The 17,530-nt window shown below is 36.7% G+C and overlaps 1 protein-coding gene across 1 annotated transcript in view; it reads right to left on the reverse strand.

The window, feature by feature from the left end:
• Nucleotides 1-276: 276 nt before the first annotated feature.
• CWC27 (CWC27 spliceosome associated cyclophilin) overlaps nucleotides 277-17,530 on the reverse strand; it is a 100,028-nt gene continuing 82,774 nt past the window's right edge. The window contains exon 14 of the mRNA XM_005530099.3: nucleotides 277-689. Within this exon, the coding sequence (XP_005530156.1) occupies nucleotides 527-689 (163 nt within the window). The 3' untranslated portion in view covers nucleotides 277-526. The remainder of the gene's footprint in view (nucleotides 690-17,530) is intronic.

Below are 17,530 nucleotides of genomic sequence, written 5' to 3' on the forward strand. Positions count from 1 at the left end.
AGCTTGTTTCAAGAAAGCTATGACTGCTTTAAAAGATCATCTTAATTCTGCATCAGAGTGGTTCAGGCAGGCAAAGTTTACATGCCTTTTAAAGAACAATTAAAATAATTAAAATTGTACTTTCATAAAATCTTAAAAGCCTGCAGATGGGGTTTCCATCTTCTAACCTGACCCTCACTTACACAAATTCTCATTCATTATGGTGAAAACTTTTCGATTACCATATTTTTGATTAAACAAATAATTTTACTACTGTAATTAAAACACAGATAAAAGTCAAGTCAGCAGTTTTATTAAATACCTCATTCTAAAAACCTTTATAGAGGCTGAATAATGAATGCATTGAGAGCACTTGACCGCACAACTTAAGAAACAAATGATAGCTCTGCTTCAAAACCGCACGACAGGTTCTTGAGAGATTCCTTTTCACACTTGTCCAGTGGTATTTTTAGGATCAGCTTACAAAAGAGCCAGTGCTTTATTGCAGTCACTTTCCAAGGCAGCTCTGGCTAACTTTACACTCCTTTTATCTCCTTTCCTTTTTTTCTCTCATTATCTTCTTGCTTTCTTCTCTTCTCCTCTTAGTTACAGGATTCCGTGGATCATAGATCTCAAAAGTGTCTTCATCTTGCATGCTTGCATCTTTCACCTTTCTGCTTCTGTCTTCAAACTGAAGCACGTGTGACATCCTACAAAAAAACCAAACTCCAATTCAGTGAAAGAAGAAGCTGCTATTAGTAATTCTGATACACATGGCAAGATTTCTAATTTATTTTTGAGCATAGAAAAAAAGAACCTGGCTTTCTCTTGTTGGTGGTTTTTTTAAAAAATTTCTTAGAAGACCCTTATAAGGTAATAATAATTATAATAATTATATATACTTTTGTAAAGACTCCTTTTGAAAAGCACAGTTAAATACAGATAGAATTGTCTCTGGATTTTATTTCACATACTAAATTCTGTTTTCTTCTCTTGTTCTGTTTAGCCTATCTTCCAAAATGCATGGCAAATTTTTCCCAGGAACAGGGAGTGTTTCTCAAGTTTTATTATTAGTCACTTTAGACACCTTTCAACAGGGTGGAGGGTTTTACAGAAGTGGGGAAGAGCTTACATGGAAAACGCTTGAAGCAGGTGTACAGAAGATCAAAAGGGGAATGCTTCATGTCCTGCTGCTCCACATTGACTTGGTTCAGATCATGCTTTTTAATTCTTTGAATACCAGGCTAAACAAATGCCTTGTTCAATTCAATGTTTTTCCTACTGTTCATGAGAAATTTCACCCCCCATTAGATACTTCCTAATTTCAGCAAATTTCTAGTAATCTGAAAACATCACTGTTACATAATGGAGAAGTGGCACATGTGAACCTCAGGAGGCTCAACAAGGCCAAGGTCTTATACCTGGGCAACTGCTGATATCAACACACACTGGAAGAGGAAGGGATTGAAGCAACCCTGCCCAGAGGGGCTTGGTGGTGCTGGTGGGTGAGAGGCTGGACATGACCCAGCCATGGGCACTCCCGGTCCAGAGAACCAAACGTATCCTGGGCTGCATCCAGAGCAGCGTGGGCAGCAGGGCCAGGGAGGGGATTCTGCCCCTCTGCTCTGCTTTGCTGAGACCCCACCTGCAGGGCTGCATCAGCTCTGGGGTCCCAGCACAGGAAGGACATGGACCTGCTGGAGGGAGTCCAGAGGAGGCCACCAAGATGATCAGAGGGATGGAGCAGCCCTCCTGGAGGACAGGCTGACAACTGTGACTTTTCAGCCTGGAGAAGGCTTTCAGGAGATCTTACTGCAGACTTTCAGTACACAACAGGACTTACTAGGACAGATGGTGACAGACCCTTTAGCAGGGCCTGTTGTTACAGGACAAAGGGTAAAGGTTTAAACCAAAAGAATGCAGATTCAGATGAGATAAGAAAGACATTTTTTAAGACAAGGGTGGTGAAGCACTGGAACGGGCTGCCCAGAGACATGGTACATTATTTTTTCAGGGAAAACTCATATGTCTAGGCAAAAAACACAGTTAACCTTTGGATTTTGTGTGATCAATTTAAAAAACATCTTTGACTTTGATGGGGCGACTTTAAGAACTATACCGAATCTCATCTGATCTAAGCATATCAATCTTTATAGCATGTCTTTGTGACAGAAAATCCAAGAAAAATGAGCAAGTTTGAAAAGGAAAGTTTTGTGGCCAATGAAGTACTTCTTTATTGGTCCCTTGCAACATGTAAGACATTCTAAACTAAAGAGTTTTCAAAGTGCTTTAGTGCAAATCTCCATATATAAAGAAAGGGAGGGAGAACCAGCTCAGTTACTGCAGATTACAATACAGTATTAGTAAAGAAATCAGAAAAACAATCAAAGCTATAGAACAAAGGTGATCTGCTTGAATGCTTTAGAAGATTCCTAAAAACAAAAATGGAGAATTTTCATCACAACATCACAACTGATTCTTGACATATGTCTTTCATAAATACTTAGGAGTTGTTTCCAGTGTAAAAAACTTAGGTAGTTTATAACCCTGTCTGCACCACTAACACCCAAACTTATTTTTTTTAGTCATCTCTACAATTCAGAATAACATAATGTACCATCAGAGTGACTCATGGTTGCATATTTGTAGTTTAATTATAAAAACATTGTCTCACAGTGGAGGGACTGAAGTAATTTATTTTAGCTAACATGCTTTCTGCATTTGTCATATTCTTCTCAACTTATTAAAGATGAGTACACATATCAAATCCCTCTGTCCTAGTCTGAATAAAGTACAGGCCTAAGAGATGGAGTCATTCTTTGATGCATGGTTTTAAACTGTGTTATAGGAGTGTAAGTAGAAGTGTAGTCACACTTAGTCCTTTCATCAACTCAGGTTCTTCCAAGAATACTACAGCACCGGACATAACCTGCAGGATACAACTAATAAGAATTAAAATTAAATACATCTCTAATTCTTGGGTCAGGCCATACAGTGTCCCAAACAGTCTGCAAATTAGATGCAGTGGATTCAGACTAAGCAGTATTTACTTCTCCCCAAGAGCTGAAAGAAGTCATAGTCTCTGACTCTTATTCATAACTCTCCACTAAGACATTCCCAGCTGTGATTAAAAATAAGCCAATATTAAGAAACTTTCTGATATTCCCAGAATCAATTTTAGATGCAACATCTCAGAGGTAAAGCAAAATAAACATAGACTGCAGTGGAGACTTTAAGAAATAGTTTCCTTCTGTGAACTTAAGCTTATTTTAGCAGGTCACACATCTTCCCAGGTAGACCTGTTCTGCATCTATATGAATGGTGAATCACAGTGAATACTGCTTTTCAAAAGCAATTAAAATTGGTTGTTTTTTTTCTTTTTTTAAAGGAGCATAGGAAGCATTTAATTATTATTTCTATATTAAGCATTTGAATTTAAACTAATCTTACTCAAGTTCCTCCAACTGAAGTTTGCATTTGCATAATTTTCCAAGTGCAGAGTTAGGGCGTAGTTACACAAATACAAGTTTCATAAGACTTTTCCTTGTTCAATTTATAGCTCTCTTCCCTTCTGCATGTTCCTGGGTTCGGTGAGGAGCTGGCTGCCCAGTCATATTTCTGTAGTCACTGTGCTGAAAGCAGTAACTTAATCTCTGTATCTCTGGTCTTCAGAGACCCACTAACTTGTGCTTATCACAGCTCATTATATATAAGAGAGACATTAGATTTTAAAGTCCACTTTTCTTCAAAATTTAAAGGATGAGAGGTAGTCAGTTCTACCAAGCAAAACTCAAAAGAAAACAAAACCTCAGTTTTGTGGAAACTTTTTGCTGAAAGTTTGTAAAATAAAATAGCTTGCCAAAACTGATGAACTGGGGTTTGAAGTACATAGTTGTGGAAGTTGTTCTCCTTCTTTAACAGAAGACATAATCACAAAATTATTTCCTTAACAGAAATGAATGACCCATCTTTGCATGGATTTATTGCTGAAAAGGTTGATTTTTACCCTGACCAGATGACAGCTTCCTACAGGCTGACCATGTTCCTATCCCATGTAATGGGGGAGCAGCTGCCCTGCACTTCTTTCCTCTCTTGTTATTACAGAAAACCCAGTAGCTGGCTCTCTTCTACAGTCCAAAAATGCAATGTCTTGAAATGTTACACCAAAATACATTAATTAATTTAAGACAGTTTCAGAGACAGCAGAGGATTTCAAAGGTACATGGATACTCTTATGGTGTAGTGATATTCTCAGGTCAGCAAACAGATCAGGCTCTTTTGAACTACTCTAGTGAGATGATACTTGTAAGAAAAGATATGATATACTGTAATCCCTCTGCTTTTGAGATGTGTGAGCCATGCACTGGATCTGAACCATATGCCAGCTGCTGACAAGTGGTAGTCATGTTAAGTGTAGCATAAAGAGAAGCCCCCTAGTCCAACAGCTTTGGCCTTTCTAGAACCCCCTTTGAGAGAAACTGAAGTGGCAATTAGTGAGCTGAATAATTTTGAATCTTGGCAAGAGTAAGGAAGCACTATGCTTTTGCTCTACTGATGAAGCTGAAACCTCCACGTATACTCATGCATCAGTGATTTTTATATTAACTGAAATGAACTTTCAAAGCTGTATTGTCCAAGACCACACTTGTTTTTCAGACTGATATTGCTGTTGTCTGCTACCACCTGCCTACTGTCCCCTTCAACTTTCCTTGCACAGCTGGCCCCACAGAGAAAACCTGGTGTCTGCAGGGAAACCTGGGACATTATCTTGCACTTAGCAACATCAGCATTTTAAACAGGAAATCATCAACAAGTGTGAGCAAAAGTTACAACCTGCCAACTCTGCTGTAAGGGTAGTAGCTTCTGGCAGAGCAACAGCAAATTCTCAAGCAGTTTTAGGCAGCTTGCACTTTGGATGTGCTTGCATATAACACTGCAGTTGGTGCCATACTCCTTTTTGCACTAGATACATACAAAATAAATAAAGCAACTAATCATGTTGCTGTAAAATGTTGTGTATCACAATTTTGAATATTATGGCTATGCTTTGTGATAGTTATTGGTTCTTTCCATCAGGCTGACTAAAATGAATACAGAAGGAATAAGTATCTGTGTCAAAAAATTCATTGTTGCCTCTTGCATTGTATAGTCTAAAAAAATGGGACCAATATGGACCATAACTACTAGTAGTACGAGTTGTTTCTGAATTGAACATTGATTGCAAGTAACAGGCTTCCTATTTTTCTCAATTTCACAAAGCATCCCATATTTAAAACAAAAACAATAGATACTCAAACATGACTGCTTTCTGCAAATTATATTCTACTTGATGCTAATTTTCCTTCAAATATAGTAAATGTTGAAGTGTAAGCATCAATCATTAATGTAGAAAACATTCTAGCACTTTACTTCCATCATCTTCAAGATACCTAGGCACTGGACAGAAAAATAACTCAAGTGCACATATGAGAAAACAGATGAGAATACACAAATCAAAGCAAAGGAGATCTCTCTCCCCAGGAAAAAAAAAATAAAAGTTAGGCTGTTCTGGAAGAATGAACTCACTGGCACTCTCTCCACTCCCAGTAGGGCGGCATAGGAAGAGGAGAGACATTTGAGAAAGACTGAGAGACAGTTAAGATACTACCAAAAACAAAAAAGAAAATTGAAGAAGGTAAAGACTAAATAAACATAAGAATGAGAAACAAAAAACAGAGAGAAGGAGACTTATCAAAATTTAAATCAAGTGAAGAAAATTGTCAAATGACAATTAAAAAGAAGCAAAAATTTTGAATCAAGGCAAGAGAACAAGAGTACAAACAAGGCAAAAAGAATGTCAAGGCCATAAAACAAAGGGAATTTGGAAGGAGTAAATCTATTACTAACATCTAATCTTTTTCCAGTTTTTTTTTTTTTGTTTTTTTTTTTAATTGAGATACTACAAGCAAAATAAGCCGCTTGGATCAGGCTGCTGTCATTTCTTGCATAAGTGTGTCCAAGAGCTTTACAAATAATTTTGTAAACACAATGCAGCAGGAGAGAGGAAGTATGTTTGTGTCTCTAATGAAATCTGCAACTATCACTAAGTGCTCTGTGCAATACAACTAGCAAATTTCATAGCTTCTCTCTGCCCTGTGTCACCATCCAGATTTGTTTTCCTTCCTGTATAACATAACACATCATCCCTCTTTTGATCCTAAGGAGTCTTGTAATCTAAGTTTCTCTCTCTTACAGATGATTAAAAGAAAAAATAAATTTTACTTGAAGTAGCTTTTAATTCTTACAGCAATGAGAGTTGATATCCTAATACCGTGATAGACCCAGTCTGAAAGATAGATTAATCTATCTAATTATTACTGTTTCACACAGCCACTTCTGTTCTCCAAAAAGATGTTTCAGGAAACTATTTCCTTTGTCTCATTAACTCATAGTACTGGAGCTGTGCTAAATTACCTACAAAAGCTTGTACCCCTCTGTAGCACTTTGTATTTAAACCTTACACTGTATCACACATTTCCATCATGCCTAGTTTGCCAAACAAAGTATGATTTCACTTAGCTAAGTATATAATCAGAGAACCATAGAAACACTAAGGTTGGGATGGACCTTTTGGATCAACAAATTTAGCCATTGATCCAGCACTGCCAAGCTCACCAAACCATGTCCTGAAGTGCCACATCTACATGTCTTTTAAATACCTCCAGCGAAGGTGACTCAGCCACTTCCCTGGGCAGCCTGTTCCCATGCCTGAAAACCTTTGTGGTGAAGAAAATTTTCCCCACTATCCAATCTAAACCTCCCCATGTAAAACTTAAGGCTGCATGCTCTTGTCTAATAATTTGTTAACTGGGAGAAGAGGCTGACTCACACAATACTTTCTAGTAATAATTTCTGGTCTTAGGTTTCTGCTGTGATTGTTACCACTAAGAGATTTCACTCTTTCTTTTTTTAAGTACTTGTTTTTACCATTCCACATTCCTTGTTTCACTTTCCTCATCTCCCTTCCTAATGATGGGAAGAGCCAATTTTTTTAATGCTTTCATAAAACCCTTTATTTCTCATGTTTATTGACTTGATATTTAAAAAGAGAAATAAAGTTTGTTGTTCAGATCTAGAAAAATCCAAATAATTAGCTATTCTATAGAAGTTTTAAATGTTGAAAAAATGCTTAGAAGAGTAGTGAGAAAACAGTTATTAATACAGCTATGTGCCATGTTGCAGCCCACTTCAAATGTTAAGTATTCACATCAAATACTTACTGCGTCAAAATTATATTGTTTCAATCCATGTTAGTGATTATAATACAGACTTTTACACAGAAATTTTCAATTTTACTATTGCTATAAACATAGCCCCTCCCCTGCACTCTCCTGAGGTTAACTGCAAGACCCAAGTCTATTAGCTTACAATATTTCAGCCTTCAACTGTTTGGTTTTCACTGGGATAGAGTTAACTTTCTTCACAGTGGCTGATGGGGCTGTAATTCGGATTTGTGCTGAACACAGGGTTGATAATATCATGATGCTTTTGTTATTTCTGAGCAGAGCTCACACAGAACCAAGGCCTTTTCTGCTTCTCATGCAGAACACTGCATGAGAGGACACACTGCCACACTGGTGAGAGGACAGGGGGGTGCCTGGGAAGTTGGGAGATGACACAACCAGAACAGGTGATGCTAACTGACCAAAGGGATATTCCACACCATGTGGCATCATGCTCAGTGTACAAAGTGGGGTGAAGGAGGAAATGGAGATGTTTGGAGTGATGGTGTTTGTTTTCCCAAGTTATTCCTGTCATGCAGGATGGGGCCCTGCTGTCCTGGAGATGGTTGAACACCTGCCTGCCCATGGGAAGTGGAGAATTCCTTGTTTTACTCTGCTTGTGTGTGGGGCTTTTGCTCTTCCTATTAAACTATGTGTATCTCAACCCGTCAGGTTTTATCCGTCCAATTCTCTCTCAGACTCTGCTGATGGGGCAGTAAGTGAGTAGCTGCCTGGTGCTTGGCTGATGGCTGGGTTAAACCATGACAACAATTTTTTATTACTGCTGCTCTTGCACAAAGCAAAAACCTCCCCAGTGTTAACCAAGTAAAACTGATAAAAACAGACTTTAAAAATATTATACAAAGCCTCTACACTTCTGTTAACTTTAACTAGTCCTTTGAATTCGTATATTACAGTTACTGGAGGACTGAAAATTGGCTTAACCTCTTCAGAAAGACCAGCAAATTTTGGGTTGTCCACAGACCAAAGAGCTAGTTGTTTATATTTTCTCTCTGTGTTGGCCTACAGCATAAAATGATGAGAACAGAACTTCTGCACATATTTCAAAAATAATAATTTTTGAGATAGTTTGTTTGAATGTAATGCTTAATTTTATCACAAAACATTTACGGTCATAAAAAACTAATAGTTTCACTAACCATGGGACCTCCAGTTTAAAAAGAACCCCAGTTAAAAAGATACCAGTTTTTGCAAAACTAGCAACAAAGTAACCCAATCTTGGTGAACACTAATATAGTATTGTATCCTTGGATTGTTCAATATTGTACTAAAAATCTTGTTCTCTTGAAAGAACATTTAATTTTAAGTTATCTTCTAAGAAGAGGGGAAATCATCTTAACTATGAAAAAGCTCACCTTATTCAGTGATAATCTTAGGGAAAATGTGATGAGTTCTCATAGTATCAGGAGAACTATGTAAAACTATAATGACTTACTGTTCAAGCAATAAATATTTTTCTACATAAAATTCTGTTATCCTATCTTGATATTGCTTCTGTTCTCTAACAATTTATATATACAGTATATTTACACTACATCCTTGACCTTTTCATAAAAATGTTACGTAGTTGATGCAAGAAGATGGATGCTTTAAATAGACAACTACTCCTGGTAGAGTATATTGGTATGGAAGACTAAAATGAAAATTCCAGATGTTGTTCCAGACAGCACACCAGTACAGAAAAACTCTACACAGCATTTATCCAAGGACTGTAAGGAGCCACCATACCAGAATAGACCAGTGATCCATCCAGTCTAGCATCCTGTCTCTGGCAATAGCTTGTACAACATCTGATACTCTGAAGTCAGTCAGCAAATCACCTCCCCAAGTTAACACAAGCAGTCAGGCATTATTGTATCACCACGGAGCTGGAGTGAAAAGAGATTATTTCTAGCATAAAAATACTCAGATTTTCAAAACATTCAGATTTCTCTGGACACCTTCCCTTTTCTTTTGCTCCTCTCTCTCTCATTCTGAATATATCCAAATCTTTACTTAAATATGTCATTCAATGAGATGAAGTTAGGGTGCTTGAAAAGGTGTGTAAACATGCAGAAAACTTAAGCCAGGCTAATAAAGATTTAGCAGATTATTTCTTCATTCTTTACTAGATTTTTTGGCAATAAAAAAGTCAGATTTCCAGACAGTATATCTAACACTAGATATGCCTTGACTGAAGCATGGATCATCTCTGAATTTAAGTCAAACAGTAGCCAAAATTCAGATGCTTCATCCAAATAAGCTCAGATGTAGAGGCATTAACAAAAAATAAACAACCAAAAAACCCCACTTCAAATGCTCTGAGTTTCTCAGACATGCTGAACAGCTAGAGGCAATCAATATACAATATCAGCAGATTTGTTAATATGAATTATTGACTGAAACAGTGGGGTAGGGGTTTGCATTTACTGATCAAGCAAGGTCTGACCATATTCTAGCATATTCTAGCAGTACAGGGGTGAAGGCGGAGACAAAACTGGAGGAAAAAAAGAAAGATTTACAGCAGAAGGGTTTTTTTTCCCTTTCTTCCTTTAAAGGTTAGTGGCAGTACTAAAACCCAAACAAATGCTTATTTTTTTGCCAAACAGAAAAGAAACCTCTCTTTCCAATGTGTTTCTAATACAGACCTCTGGCATTCATTTATCCTTTGTAACAATCAAGTAAGTATTTTGTCAACTTTTAAAAAATGTAGTTGAGTAAATCAATGGCCTTAGCAGGAGAGACCTAATATAGAGCCAGTTTTTCCAGACTAGTGAAGGAACGCTGGCTCAAGTCTGGATGGGAGGAGGGGAGCAAACATGGCTTTAATCCATCTTTGTGCCTCACTGGCATAAATTACAGCAGCACTTTTTCTGTCATTCTCCAAGCTAGCATCAGCATGTAAAACAGACTGCAGCTTAGCTTTCAGGGGTTTACTGTGTTTGTCACAGTTAAGCTTCTGAAACTGAAGCTGCAAAGACCGGTGCTAATCTTGAGGAAGCCATATTTCATAACCCTAAATTTAAGGTTTTGTAGGGAAAAAAAAGTCTGCATTTTATAAAATGTATATAATATAAAGTTTATAAAAGAAATATAACCAGTATTTTTAGGTGTTTATCTTGAAGAACTTCACCCTGCAAATTTCAATAGTATATGCTGCATATAGGAAATAAAATGGAACAGATTATCAAATGTATATGGATTAAATACTAACAGTGTACAATGTGACTTAGTTCTTAACAGAAATTAAATATGGTAAGATAAAAACAGTCTGGCTAATTTTAACATTTACCTGATTCTGATATTGCTGTTTCAATTAAAAAAGACCCAAGCCCAAACAAATTCTAGCCTATACTCTACAACAGACATTCTAAAGTGATGCCTTGATACTGTTTTAAGACCTAAACTCTCTCTGTTACAAAACCTTTTACTGTGAGAATACAAGGTAAGTAAAATATTGTGTGTTTCCACTCCTGATAGTGCCACATTTTCAAGAAACCAATCATTAAAAAAAATCACAATCACAAAAAAAATATTCTGCAAGGAGACTTCCTTGTATTATGAACAAAAACATTTCTTAAAGAAGATAGAGTGAATAACTATTGATGCTGAATAGAGAATATCTTCTTTCAGTATACAGATTTATTTTTTGTTTGTTCTGGAGTAAAATAAAACTATCTCTACAAACTGGGTAAAAAATTGTACACTCAAATTGCAATTATTGTCCTGGCAAAAAGAGCTCAGTACTAGCACCCAATATTCCCACAATATTTAAGTGGCCTCAGTGACAGTTTCCTGAAATTCAGAATTTGGAACAGATTACAGTATCTGACTTATATAAACCAGGTTAGCACTGAACTGCTGTGAGTATTTTGTCCACAGAGCCAATACATTAATAAAACCAGATTTTATTATCTTCAATTTCTGCTAAAATCAGGTGATCTGATCTGTGTAAAGCATCACTGTGCAAATCAAAATACTTTTTGACTGAGAAGATATGCTTAAAATATGTTCTATTATACATGAGATTTAAAAAAATGTATTAAAGTGGGCATGTCATTAAAGTCACTTGAATTAATTTTGATCCTCGTTATATTACATAAGATTTTTTACCAGTAACTTAGAGCACGATAGTTTCTACAACACTAGTAATTACACAACATGGACATGAAACCATCCATTTAGCAAGACATGAAATACCTTTTTGTTTAAAATACCTTTATTGTGACACAGTTTTCACAACAACCTTTTGTGCAAATTGGAAAGCATTTTCAGGTGTTGACTTTTTCCCTTTGATTTAAAAGTCTATTTTTCCTATACCTCAAATTAACCAACATTTAGAATAGTTTAGACTCAACAAAGGTAAGTAACCAGAAGAACTTTAAACTGAAAAACCATGTGAAAAACTACCACCTCATTCCAAATTCCCATTTTACTCATTCTTTCTTGTCCCACAGTATATCTGAAAGCTGAATGGATTTATGTTATTTCAAATAAAAAGAAAGACTAAGTTTCAGAGTCTAGACATACTTTCAAAAATACTTAAGTGACTTATTTACATTTGTCGCTTAGTTACAGCTGTGACAGCACTCCACAGGGAAGGAAAAAGCTGATCTCTTCTGAAGATTAAGAAGCTTTATGTTTCACATGTAACACCTTACATTCCACCCAGGAAACACTGCAGTGGTTCAGTTATGAAGCAATGGCATTAATTAAATGAACTAAATAGCATGCTGGCAATCTCAGTCAAATTCTGAAAGGCTGCGGAGTGCATTACTGAGAGCAGATAAAGACCAATGATGAGATCTGAATCCTGAAGAAGAAATCCTAAACTTCTAGCCAGGTGCAGAATGAAGGAAAAATTACTGGGCTTCACTGTAACACAAGCTCTAAAATCAACCGAAGGGTCTACTTTCAGCCCTGACTTGTGAACTGATGGATTAGTAACAGACCAAATCCTCCTACAGAGGATGATACAGATTCTGGCTGATTCCCTGGTGGCAGCAATTTTAATGCACTTCACATAATCATGTTCATCTGGTAAGGTACAACTTTCACATGTTAATATTTCAGTTTATACACTGAATATTGAAGATCCAACAGGATGAATTTGGCATCTTCCATTAAAACTGAAAGAAAAGTCAAAACTGCAGAAGTAACAATGTAAAACCATATTTATTAGAACTCAGATTATCAGTATGGAAATAGTTTTTAAGCAGGAACAGAATATCACCTCAATGCAATGTTCATATTACAGAATCATAGAATGGTGTGGGTTGGAAGGGACCTTTAAAGGTCACCCAGTTCAACCCCACGGCCATGAGTCATCTGCCACCCCTCTGAGCAACTTTTTCTAGATCCTCTATCCTCTAAGTAAAGAATTTCTTCCTAGCATCTAATTTAAATCTCTCCTCTTTTAATTTAAAATCATTATCCCTCATCCTGGCTCTATCTGCCCAAGTAAAAAGTCACTCTCTCTCTTCCTTTTAATCATCATTTAATTACTGAAATACCTACCACAATAAGGTCTCTCCAGAATCTTTTCTTACCTACCCTGAACAACCCCAGTTCTCTCAGCCTTTTCTCACAGGAGAGATATTCAAGCCCCCAGTCATTTTTGTGTTCCTTCTCTGGAGCAGGTCAAAACAGTGCATGTCCTTCCTGTGCTGGGACCCCAGAGCTGATGCAGCCCAGCAGGTGGGGTCTCAGCAGAGCAGAGGGGCAGAATCCCCTCCCTGGCCCTGCTGCCCACGCTGCTCTGGATGCAGCCCAGGACACGTTTGGCTCTCTGGGCTGGGAGTGCCCATGGCTGGGTCATGTCCAGCCTCTCACCCACCACCAAGTCCTTCTTGGCAGGGCTGCTTCCAGTCTGCGCTCTTGTCTGGGATTGCCCTGGCCCAGATGCAGCACCTTATCCTTGTTGAATGTTATGAGGTTCACATGAACCCAGTTCTCAAGTTTGTCCAGGTGCCCCTGGGTGGCCTCCATGTCTTTAGTGTCACCTGAACTCCTCAGCTTCCTGTCACCTGCAAATGTACTGAGGGTACACTCCGTCCTACTGCCTCTGTCATGGATAAAGACACTAACAAGAATCAGTCCCAAGAAGTGAATGAACAGGCATGTGTTCTCAATCAACCCATGCAAAAAATAACTCATCATGATTTCCTAACCTATGTGTCTTCCATGTCTTATAAGGTTCTGTAAACTTGACTGGTTTTGTGTGTAATGTGTGCTATTTTAGTGGTATGGAGTAATGATAATTTTGAGTTTTCAGTTACTTGATAAGGACAATTAAGTTTTAAATTCAAGAATGGTACTGGAGGCGATTCCTGAACCTTGTTGTGCATTTTGTCTGTGAGATTGTATAAATAATGGAGATCCTACATAGATATATACTAAATTGATTTTGCAACCAGGTGAGTTTTCAAAAAGCAATGTGGCGGCTTCCTTACAACAGAAAATTCCACCAACTCAAAAGCTGCCATAGCACTAGTTATACTTCAGCATGCCAACAAATCTTGCAGTTTCAGGAAACCTCCACTTGTTTTAAAAGATCAGAGAGAGAAGAGTGTAAGTCCAGAATTTTGGTTTAGGACATGTATTTTTATAGCAGAGAATCTGTTCCTTCCAGAAAAACTAGTATTCCATATAGTAAAGTGTAGATATGTTTCTCTCATTTCACAAGCACGTAAGGTTCCTAAAAAATCATCTGGAGAGCCCTGATTTTAGGAGTAGACAGCCATAGTTAAATATCAAAGTGAAAAGCTTAATGTGGTAATGGTTGGTTAGCTCATTTCCACTTATGACTATACTGGAGAAGAATACAATTACAGAACGTATGTATAATATGAAGTTTTGAATGTTTATTGGAGTATTTAGAATTCATGTGATTTTGGCAAAAAGGAGTAGCAGTATGAAAAATGGGATACAATTTTAAAAGTGCAATGGCTAAATTCCAGTAAGAGTAATCAACAGTATGGGTGTAGGACAGAACTCAAGCAACCATTCATTCAATAGGAAAGGATTTGTGGCTTAGAAAGGATTGTAAACCAGGCATAAAAAAACCAGCAACAAAAAAGTAATCCTTCCACTCAACACAGGCAAAGACTTAGCTGAGTGCTGTATCTAGTCTCAGATTTCACATTTTTAAAAAAAGCACTTGGAACTCTCAGAATTACTTGATCAAAGAGTATTTTACAGTACTAAGTATGACTCTTATCCTATTTGAAGGGGAATATTTTGTACAGATAAACTGAAAAAAAATTTTGATTCTTCATTGCATCAGAATTTTTTTATCCAATTGCTGGATTCTCTCTATGAAAAATACTTTGTCATGTTCACAGGATCTACATCATTAGTTTCATTATCTGCAGCTTATGTAACATCTTCTGGAATGAAATCTGTGTTTGACTACAGGTGTAACTCTTTGATATTATCATCAGCACCCTGAAGTGTCATTACTACCTGAATGGGTATCACATGCATGCAAGTGTATGTGTTATGGTAAGTCCTAAACAAAACGAGTAGCAGCAATGCTCTGAATAAGCGTAGCCTGTGTAGTATTTTCTCTTTCAAATTCAGGCCTATCAAGAAATAAACTATTCCAGATAGGTCTTCTGCTGTGACACATTTGGTTTTCATAATATTAGTTTCTAAGCAAATGACACCTCACTGCAACTGTGATTGACCTCACCTAGGTCAATTTTGGGGAAAAGTCATCTTGGTTAAGATTTTAAGCTAAGATTTGGCTGAGTTCTTCCAGAAAATTTCTACGTACCTCTGTAGCACTCTAAACAAACTTTAAGAAAGAGAAGAATCTCGTAATGCATCTGAGTCCTTCTTATTTGGATTGAAAACGAATAAAGAACAACTAGTGATTAAATAGTAATGAGGACATCTAACCAATCATTAAGAGGAAAGCACAAGGACTAGTTCTCAACATGAAGCCACGAGGGAAATAATGCCTGGAAGAACTTAGATGAAGAATGTCTTTCTAAGGTACCCAGATGCTGTAAAATTGTGTCCATTTACTTTTGTCAGACATTTTTATTCTTTGATCCCTTCTTTGAGCAGATATCATGTTTATTATGATATTTTTGAATTTTGTAAAAGAAATTGGATTTTGACTGCTGCAGACAAATATAGATAATTCTCACGGAACAGCAGAGGTTGCAATAAAATGTCTCAGCAAAGATTCTGATATCCCACATTAAAACTTAGTCTTATGCATTTCTCTTCAGCACTCCTCGCAGCAGTTCCTCAGATGCGTTCTTAGACAGTAAAATCTGGTAATAATTATCAAACACCATACACACTGTTTACAATAGAGTCATATTTCTTCATTTTTTATTGCATAAAAAGTAGAATGCTGCTGAAAAGTGCCCAAACGTCTGCTATGCACCATGCCAATACAGCAGCTCAGCCAAATATGCAGAGAGAAGTTTGCCAAACAAAAGAAAACATAACAAATTGGTAATGGTTTCTATCTTGACAGAGAATGAAAATTATACCTCCATGTGTGGCCACTCATGGACACATAAAAATGTCTTAGAGGCAATCATTTTACCTCAGATAACACACCCTGACAGTAGAGCAAAGCATACTGGCAGGCTCTCCCTTCCCATAAAAACAACAGCCATAACCTACAAAATGGCCTGCAGGAATCATGTTGTTTGTGTTTATCATATATGCATATGCCATACACTAATTTTATTTCATAAAAATCAAATAAAGTAAAATTACTGTCTTTTGAGAAGTAGATTCACACTAAGAAAGAATTTTAAAACGTGAAGTCATTATAGTTATCTGAAATATTCCTATACAACAGATGTACTGAAAATGTAAACACTTAATCCAAAATATGCAATTTAACTTTACAAGTGTTTCACACAATAAATAATAGCTTTCAGAAGATTTCATTGCTTTGTTAATGTTGTTTACAGCAAATTTGTGTAACATACATCTTACAATTTACTTGGCCTCATAGTAAATTATTTGAAAATAGACTGTCTCATCTGTCTGTAAAGTTAACATGAACACTTACTGAACTACAAAATTAATATGATATTAATTATTAGTCTATTATGTAGTTTCATATTATTCTAAGTATTTTTTTAGTGCAATTCTTAATGTAATATTGTTTTCTGAACAAAAATAAAACTTCATAATCTGAAATTATGTACTTCTTCATTCAGTAGGAATGACAGTGCATTACTAACAATCAGATATCAGTAGTTACTCAGAAAAAAAATAGGAAAGATATGTTTGAACTCTATGTATAAAGTATTTAAAAGACTGTTCATATTACTGTGACAAGAAAATATTTGACATGAAGATCAAGTTCATAAAAAGTTCATAAAAAAGCCCAGATAAAGGAATCTTATACTGGACGTGGAAGGTTTAGACCAGGAATTTGGAAGTATTTTTTTACCAAGAGGGTGGCCAAACACTGGACCAGGCTTCCTAGAGAGGAGATCAATGCCCCCAGCCTGTGAGTGTTCAAGAGGCATTTGGACAATGCTCACAACAACATGCTATAACTTTTGGCCATTCCTGAAGCTGTGAGGCAATTGGACTGGATGATTGTTGTAGGTCCCTTCCAACTGAAATAGTTACACTATAATTCTTGGAGGACTTAGAAGCATTTTGGTAACTCAGAAGAATCTCAAAATATCAGTGAAATCCAAGGATCTTGAAATTTCTATTGTATGTTATCTCATCCTCAAAGGGCCTGAGGTAGGAAAAGACATAATGAAGGGAGAAAACACTGTTTGAAGAAGCAACAAAATAATTTTAAGTCATATGAGATACAGAAATACCAGTTGTCTCAAAACATTTGCCAAGAACTTTGTTAAAGTTTCTATTTTACTGGTAATTTTGCTGTAGTTCCAATGGTTTATGCAGACAACTATGGAAAAAATAGGCACAGACAGTCTATTTTCTTGGACCAGCTGTAGCGTTTGCCTTATAAACGGAGATGACATATTCTTACAAAACTTTTTTCTAGGATTTATTTTCTTTTTTCAAGGCATTTTATGCATTTTTGCATTATGCAAACTTTTATGAGTGTTTAACAGCATGCAGCCTAGAGCTTCAAGATCACACTTCAAATCATATTGATTTCTATCCCTTTGATTACCTAAGGTGGGTAGTTTGCATGAAAGATGAATGTGAGACAATAGGGTACACGCTGATTCCTTGATTTGGAGACATTGAGGCAGTAGCTTCTGGAGCGCTTTATCAACTTCAAGCCCCCACTGCCTTGGGGTCACCCTACACTTCAGATGAGT

The sequence above is a fragment of the Pseudopodoces humilis genome, chromosome 4, assembly GCF_049639895.1.
Source record: "Pseudopodoces humilis isolate 2021_Gansu_Grassland_sample_001 chromosome 4, ASM4963989v1, whole genome shotgun sequence".
Lineage (NCBI taxonomy): Eukaryota > Metazoa > Chordata > Aves > Passeriformes > Paridae > Pseudopodoces > Pseudopodoces humilis.